Below are 9,009 nucleotides of genomic sequence, written 5' to 3' on the forward strand. Positions count from 1 at the left end.
TAACTTGTTTTGACCACCAGAATGTAGCAGAAGTTACACTGGCTAACTTCAGAGATTAGACCTTAGAGAGATCTACAGCTTCCTCTTTTGTATACTCGGAGCACATCCTCTTAGAAACCACTATCACACACGAAGTCTGACTACCCTGAGATCATCATGAAATCCGGAAGCTCAAGCAGCCAGATGGAGAGGCCCAAATGGAGTAGATCCAGCAAGTGAGCGCAACTACTCTGGAGCTCCGGATGTCAGAGCACCCTGCTGAAGAACTGTCTAGGAACACACGGAATTATGAGAAATAAGGAATTTTTACTGTTGTAAGTCACTACGTTTTAAAGTAGTTTCAAGCAGCAATAAATAACCAAAACAGACACCCTCCTCACGTTAGTCAGTCTGAAGACAATTGAGATGTGTAAAAACCCAAAAACTCATTGTCACTGAGTCAATTTCGACTCATAGCGACCCTACAGGACAGAGCAGAATTGCCCCATAGGGTTTCCAAGGCTGTAAATCTTTATAGAGGTAGACTGCCACATCTTTCTCCCACAGAGCGGCTGGTGGATTCAAAACACCAACCTTTAGGTTAGCAGCTGAGCACGCTTAACAACCGTGCCGCCAGGGCTCCTTAGACGTGTAAGGGAAGGTGCCATTTCCTTTCAACAGAACTTCAGAACTTACTCTTCATACTACAGATCAATCCCACCCTATCGCAAGCTGCCAGGACCCCTTCCCATTCCTATTTAAGAGACTGTTCACTTCCTCCTACTGCCTTTCGATTAAGATTACAGCCAAGAAAACTCTATAGCGTTCAGTCCACTCTGTTAACACACAGGATCACCATGGTTCCTCATCAACTCAATGGCAACATAAAGGGCCACAGAGCTATTTATACAAAGAAAAAAATGGGGAGGCTGTTAAATTGCACTAATTTTTCAAATTATGAATGCAAGTATTTGTCTGGCTTACCAGTTTATATTTAAAATTAGGAAAAAAATATGATAAAGATGACAAATTACTATTAACAATAGCAAAATACAGTATTTATTCTTAAAATTCAGCTTTAGGACTTCAATTCTCAGCTAGGATGGAAAAACTTATATCAAAGCAATCAACCGAACAAAAATAACTATAAATGCTGAGTAAAATGAAAAAAAAAAAAAAAAATCAGAGCACATACAAGGCAGACAGAACTCGAGACACCAAGATTCTGAAAAGAAGTGAAACACAGAGAGGTAAATCCAACAATCTCCACCACTTTGCCCTTGAGCCATTTCCTGATGCATACACAGAGTGATGGAGAGGTCCAGCAGAAAGGTTGGGCACTTTGGGTAATCTCAGGGAGTCCGGCAGATTAAAGTTAGAGCTTAAAACCACCAGTGCAAAGTAGTTCCAACGTCATTATTCTGGAGATAAGAGACAGAGAAGTTCATTCTATGCTACTTTGCCCCTCAAGGTATTTACAATGTCTAAACTGCATGGGCAAGAAGCTGAGAAGGCAAGCAAAGAGTACAACTGTCAGCAATCTCAATATGCCACAAAGACCAAAACTAATTTTCACTGTTCAACGAAGAGGAGTCTTAGCTAAAAACCTCAGGCTTTCTACTGAATCCTCAAGGGCGATGCCCTAAAACTAAGGGTGAACTAAAAATAGGTCAGTCCTCAGAAAGTCTGAAACTCAGCTGGAAATTCTCTCAAGTTAATTTACTTTAAGTCTATATAAACAACCAAAACCAAGTTCACTGCCATTAAGTTAATTCTGACTCAGGGTGACCTCATGTTTTATAGAATAGAAATGAACTCCATAGGGTTTTCTTGGTAGTAATCTTAACGGAAGCAGCTCACCAGGCCTTTCTTCTGCAGTGCAACTGGGTGGGTTAAAACCATCAACCTTTAGGTTAATAGTTAAACTCGAACCATTTGTACCAGCTAGGGACCTTCCAAACCTACATACATGCCAGAAAAGCAATTAAATCCACACTGGTAAAGACAACATCGTACAGAGCTTCTACAATTCTTCTGTATACAAATGTCCAGCATTCAATCAAAAATAACCAAGCCTACCAGAAGTCAGGGCCAAAAAACCAAAAACCTCAATAAAACAACGTATATGTTTATTAGATACTCATGACTGAACATATTTAAAAAGTTGTAATGCCAAACTTACCAACTGCTGTGTCACCGTCTAACAAATTGTCATCTTCAGAAGTCTGAAAGTCCATAATAACACCTGCTCCATCTAAAAGCTCCTCATCACTACTCGCACTTGTTATACTGTTGTAGCTGTTTCTATAGTAGCCTCTATGGAACAGCTGCTCAGACTCCATTTAGCTGTCTGATTATCTGAAGAAAGGGAAAAAAATGGATTTAACACTTTCCCAATACGTAATAAAAATCATCTAGTTTAATATCACAGAAAAATTTAATGATCTCTGTATTTTAAAAAATTCTACATTCATTCACTGTAGCAATACCTAATTCTATTATGCTGAGTATTTTGGGATGATTAATGATTCTATTTTCACTATGCGGCTGTAAAAAAGAATGAAGAGTTTCTTCATGCAAAGGTGTAAAACAGTCTCCAAGATCAATCACGTCAAAAGACATAAAGTACAGAGAAGTGTTTACAGTATGCTGTAATTTATGTTTGGTTGTTTGTTTTTTGCCAAACGGAAAAATATAATCCATACTTGCTTTATGTACGTACAGACTATTTCCGGAGGGATTTCCAAGACAGTGGCAACAATGACCACCCACAGGGAAAGGAGCATGGTGGCTAAAGCACTAGGGCTAAAAGGGAGACTTTTATTGTACACCCAGCTGTCCTTTTTGAGTATTTTGCCAAGTGCAAGTACTGCCTATTTTAAAAATTACTACTGTAGAGGGCTGTGGGGACCATGCTCTCAGGGAACATCTAGCTCAACTGGCATAACACAGTTTATAAAGAAAACGTTCTACATTCGACCTTGGTGAGTAGTATCTGGGGTTTTAAAAGACTGTGAGCAGCCATCTAAGATACTCCACTGGTCTCACCCCTTCGGGAGCAAGGGCGAGTGAAGAGAACAAGAGACAAGGAAAAGATTATTCCAAGGGACTAATGGACCACAGCTACCAAGGCCTCCACCGGACTGAGTCCAGTACAGCTAGATGGTGCCCGGCTACCACCACTCACTGCTGACTGGGATCACAACAGAGGGTCCTGGAGAGAGCTGGAGAAGGATGTAGAAGAAAATTCTAACTCACAAAAAAAAAGACCAGATTTACTGGCCTGACAGACTGGAGAAACTCCGAGAGTATGGCCCCCGGACACCCTTTTAGCTCACTGGTGAAGTCACTCTCGAGGTTCACCATTCAGCCAGGGACTGGATAGCCCCATAAAACAAAACGGGACTACTGAGGCACAGCAGTCCAGGGACAAGGACTAGAAGGCAGGAGGGGACAAGAAAGCTGGTGATAGGGAACCCAAGGTTGAGAAGGGACAGTGTTGACATGTCACGGGGTTGTTAACCATTGTCATAGGGCAATATGTGTACCGTTTAGTGAGAAACTATTTGTTCTGTAAACCTTCATCTAAGGTACCAAAACAAAAGAATTATCTATGTGAAATCAAATTGACAACAGCAACTCAAAAGGTTTGATGGGAAGCCTAGGGGGCAGTGAGTTGAAGATAATGGTGATGGAATAATTTGGAAAAGGATACTGAGAATAGCAGTACAACTGGAACAACGTAATCAATGTCACTGAATTGTACATGTAGAAACTTTCAAAACGGTGTAACTTTGGCTATGTATATTTTCACCAAAAAAAAAGGTCTTCAGGGTGGAGAAGGGAGAGTGTTGACATGCCGTGGGGTTGTTAACCAATGTCATAAAACAATATGTGTACTGACTGTTTAATGAGAAACTATTCTGTAAACCTTCATCTAAAGTACAATAAAAAAATTCAAAAGAAAAAAAAAAGAGAAAAGCTCCTCCAAGGTTGAGAAGGGAGAATGTTGACATGTCACGGGGTTGTTAACCAATGTCATAAAACAATGTGTACTGACTGTTTAATAAGAAACTATTTGTTCTGTAAACCTAAAGTACAATTAAAAAAATTAATACTGTAAATGAAAAAAGTTTAATATTTTACCATTTTATCTCCTCTCATTAGTGAAAAATTTAAATCTTCAGAGCTCATGGTCATAAAAAATATGACAATGGGTAAAAATTTCCATCTGTTTAAAGCAAGTAAAATGAAGCAAGCATGTTTTTATTCTCACTGTCTATGTTCTAACAGTATTACTCCTAAAGAGCTTGGTTTTTTTAAATCTGTCTACCTACTTGCTCAACATCAAAATAAGAGTTCAATGTAAGTGTGGTGACACTAGTGAAGACTGTCGTGAATGACCGTAAAGCTGGCTCCAACTCTTAAAGACGCAGACTATAGACTAGGAGTAAACAGACTTGAAAGGGTCACGAGGAACTTGAAAGATACAAAGTCATAAAAGCAGCTGAACCAGTTGGTACACTTTACAAAACAAGACTCATCTGATGTATCATACACAGGGAAATCCATAGGCAAAATAAAAGATAAAGAATGGAATTAAGCATACTCCAATTCTAGTAGTGCTATAACGACCGAAGACTTAGAATTTTTCTAATGCCATCTCTTGTTCTCAATAAATCTCCCTTCTGCTATGGAAGAATAATAACCTCAGAGAGCTACAACAATTAAAATTATTTGTAAAGCTTTTAGAGTTCTTTTTAGAAAAATAAAATATTACTGATAATATCTACCTTCTTGACAGACTATATAAATTCCCTAATTAAAGTCCATGCTGGAGAAGGTGAAATTTTGGGTGTGCCTTGAAAGCATCTCTATATTCTCAGCATCTCCCACAGGGACTGTATAGTACACTCTGGGTGGATAATAAATGTTAAATTGTTTATTCAATTAATGAGGTCAAAAAGCAAAATATATTCAATTTTCAACAAACAAATCCTCTCTACAACAGTATTAACCTGGTTATAGGAAATAACCAAAAACGAGCACATAAATCTCAAAGAAAAACAAATATTTACTGATTTGCAATTTCATTAATGTTTTATAGTTATTTGTACTAAAGAGACAGCCTATTATACTGAAATGTGTTTAAATGCATTAATTAAAGCAAAAGATTTACATTTAAGTACATATCATCTTAAAGTGGAAAGGTGTAAAAATAATTATTCATGCTAATAGCTTTGCAAATAAAGGCAACCAAATTAAATACTGTGACTTCTAAGTAAATAGTCATCATGCTTGGTAAAGTAGAAGGTCAGCGAAAAAGAGGAAGACCCTCAAAAAGATGGATTAACACAGTGGCTGTAACAATGGGCTCAAGCATAACAACCATTAAGAGGATGGCACAGGACCAGGCAGTGTTTTGTTCTGTTGTACAGAGGGTCACTATGAGTCAGAACTGACTCAACAGCACCTAACAACAACAATAACCAAGGAGCTTTTAAGAAAATAATTATTACTAGTTCAAGAATCGTTTTAATTTTGATATATCAAAACATGCACGCTGGGATTTTTCAAAGAACACGCATTACTTCTTCACTTGATAATCAGACTAAAACCAAAAGAAACTAAACTCATTGTCTTGGAGTGGATTCCAGCTCATAGTTACCCTATGCAACAGAGGAGAACTGCCCCACTGGGTTTCCAAGGAGCAGCTGGTGGATTCAAACTGCCGACCTTCTGGTTAGCAGCCGAGCACGTTTAACTACTGCGCTGGATGTACAGCACCGAGAAGTCTCCCCAAAATAATTAAACTTTTCAGTGTACTGGGACCTCAATCAGGAAGTTCCAACACATCTCCTCCATCTGATCCCTAAAAGTCCCTCAAAAACTGTTCAGTGATCATTGGAAACCTAACTCTTTGACACTTAAATTAATTTCACTAACACCTCTGAGATTTAATTTAACTCCAGTCCTTTCTTTATAACCAGAACACTCAACTCTGTTCCAAATAAATTAATTAAACTCAGGCCTGCATAGGTTAGCAATTCCATAAATTCAATTAGAAAAAAAAAAAAAAAAACCCATTGCTGTTGAGTCAATTCTGACTCATTCATAACCACCCTGCAGGACTGAGTAGAACTGTCCCATAGGGTTTCCAAGGCTGTAAATCTTACGGAAGCAGACTGCCACATCTTTCTCCCAAGGAGCAGCTGGTGGGTTCCAATCACTGAGATTTCGGTTAGCAGCCAAGCACTTTCACCATTGCGCCATCAGGGCTCCTTCTAAGTTCAATAGCTTAAGAAAAACAAAACAAAACAACTATTTTTCTTATGAACCAAGAAACCTACAGAGCTACATTGTCTGATACGGCAGCCACTAGCCACATTCGGTTCGTGAGCCCCTGAAACGTGGCTAGTTCAAACTGAGATGTGCTGTAAGCATAAACTTCCTACCAGACTTCTAAGAGGTAATGTAAAAAAAGCTAAGTATTTCATTAATAATGTTATATCAATTACACACCATATTTCAGACATACTGTGTTAAATGAAATATATTGTTAAAAAGAATTTCACCAGTTTCTTTTCACCTATTTAATGCGGCTACTAGAAAATTTAAAATTGTATGTGTAGCTCACATTTGTAGCAACATTGGTTTGAACAGCACTGCTATAAAATACTGAAAATTCTATGGCAGCATAAAGAAAATACAACAGAAGAGAGTCTGGGTATCAGTGTTAAAACGGGTTAGGTTCTAAACTTGGTTCCCACGCTTGCCCACAAAAGGCTATTTAAACCACAACACAGCAGCAAAACTTCACATACTTATCTGGACAAAAAGAGAAAACAAGACCACGTCACCTTTTCCTTCTTAATTGTCAAGAAATATATTTGAAAACCATTTCAAAACGCTTTAACAGATACCCAGCAGCTTGTGAATACATCCTTGTAAGGTTACGAGGATTAGAAACAACCTATAAAAATCTCCAGGGATAAAGCCTGGTCTACTGCAGGAGCCCTGGTGGCACAGGGGTTAAGCGCTCCGCTGCTGACCAAAAGGTTGGCAGTTCAAATCCACCAGCCGCTCCTTGGAAACTCTATGGGGCAGTTCTACTCTGTCCTGTAGGACTGGGGTGGAATCGACTCGACAGCAATGGGTTTTTCTTTCTTTTTAAAACTGCAGTTAAGTTCCTAAGTGATCCCTGTGCAATCCCCCTGACCCCTTCCAATCTGATTTTCACAAAAAAACAGCATGGTCTCTTAAGAACGCAAGTCTGATCAGTAATCCCTCCCTACCCCGTGGATTAAAACCTTTTAGTCATTTCCCACTACCTTTAAGAGACAAGGAGCCCTGGTGGCCCCGTGGTTGAGAGCTATGGCTGCTAACCGAAAGGTCAGCAGTTCGAAACCACCTGGCACTCCTTAGAAACCTTATGGTGCAGTTCTACCCTGTCCTAAGGGTCGCTAAGATGACTCAAGGGCAACAAAGCCCTGTGTGGTCTGGACTCCGACTAGCTCCATTCTGTACCATGCACTTCCTTGTAGTACTCCGGACTCACTGACGTTTCCACCTCTCAGCCCTAGCGGGCTCTTTCCTGTCTCCTGACCCAAAGCCTTCGCTGCTCCTTTGCCTGGAACACTCCCGCTCCTCTCCATGTCATTAACTTCCCCACTCATCCTTCAGACAAGTACACTTTTATTTCACGAACTCTTCAACGGAGGTTACTATACGGTAGGCACCAGTCTAAGCACTTTACAAATATTAGCTTATTTAATATTTCTATTAAACACAATCACAATGCTGGGGCTTAGATACTATTTAACAGAAATAGAAAGTGAGGCACAAAATCTTCCCCAAAGTCATACAGGTAGTGAGGAAAGTCTACCTGGCCTACTTACTTCCTGAGTCAAATTTTCTCATTATTAGCTCTCATAATGTCATATATCTCTCCATTATAGCACTTATCACAGTTGTAATAGTACATTTACTTATGTGATGATTTAATTAAGGTCTCTTTTCCCTCCTAGAACATGTGCTGAGCTCTGGCACTGTGTCAGCTTTTGCTCCACACTTCCTATTCAGTGGATAGCACAGTGCCTGACAAAGATCAGGTGTTCAATTAACTTTAACTAAGCTTTTTATTTTGAGATCACCGTGGCTCCACATGTAGTTGCAATAAATAAAACAGAGGTATTGTATACACTTTATCAGTTTCCACAAATGGTAACATCTTGCAAAACTAGAGAATAATATCACAGCCAGGATATTTGACATTGATACAGCCAAGATAGAGAACATTACCATCACCACAAAAAAAAAAAAAAGCAAATCAAAACCACAATGAGATACCATCTCACCCCTGCATTACTGGCACAAATCAAAAAAACTGGAAATAACAAATATTGGAGAGGCTGCAGGGAGATCGGAACTGCTATGCACTGCCGGTGGGAATGCAAAATGATACAACCATTTTCGAAAACAATATGGCGCTTCCTTAGAAAGCTAGAAATAGAAATACCATACAATCCAGCAATCCCACTCCTAGGAATATATCCTAGAGAAACAAGAGCCATCACACGAACAGACATATGCACACCCATGTTCACTGCAGCATTGTAGCATCTGCAACAATAGCAAAAAGATGGAAACAACCTAGATGTCTATCAACAGATGAATGGATAAACAAACTATGGTACATACACACAGTGGAGTATTACACAATGATAAAGAACAATGATGAATCTGTGAAGCATCTCATAACATGGATGAAAATGGAGGTCATTATGCTGAGTGAAATAAGTCAATCACAAAAGGACAAATATTATGAGACCACTACTGTAAAAACTGATAAAAAGGTTTACACCAAAAAGAGACAATCTTTGATGGTTACGAGGGGTGGGAGGGGGGAAATACTAGACAACAGATAAGTGGTAACTTTGGTGAAGGGTAAGACAGTACACAATACTGAGGAAGCCAGCACAGCTTGTACAAGGCAAGGTCATGGAAGCTCCATAGACACATCCAAACTCC

General features: G+C 39.2%; 1 protein-coding gene across 10 annotated transcripts in view; it reads right to left on the reverse strand.

Moving 5' to 3' along the window:
* Positions 1 to 9,009, reverse strand: part of CLCN3 (chloride voltage-gated channel 3) — a 91,332-nt gene that overhangs the window by 73,182 nt on the left and 9,141 nt on the right. For 5 of the 10 annotated variants that reach the window (XM_023742835.1, XM_023742832.1, XM_004388877.2 and 2 more), the window contains one exon: positions 2,162 to 2,337. The exons of 3 other annotated variants lie outside the window; for them this stretch is intronic. In XM_023742835.1, coding sequence (XP_023598603.1) covers positions 2,162 to 2,321 — 160 coding nt within the window. In that variant the 5' untranslated portion in view covers positions 2,322 to 2,337. Of the gene's footprint in view, positions 1 to 2,161; positions 2,338 to 4,772; positions 4,895 to 6,155; positions 7,426 to 9,009 lie in introns of those variants that run through there. 2 more of the 10 variants (XM_023742833.1, XM_023742836.1) reach the window with 2 other exon arrangements.

This window comes from Trichechus manatus, unplaced genomic scaffold (assembly GCF_000243295.1).
Source record: "Trichechus manatus latirostris isolate Lorelei unplaced genomic scaffold, TriManLat1.0 scaffold00220, whole genome shotgun sequence".
Classification (NCBI taxonomy): domain Eukaryota; kingdom Metazoa; phylum Chordata; class Mammalia; order Sirenia; family Trichechidae; genus Trichechus; species Trichechus manatus.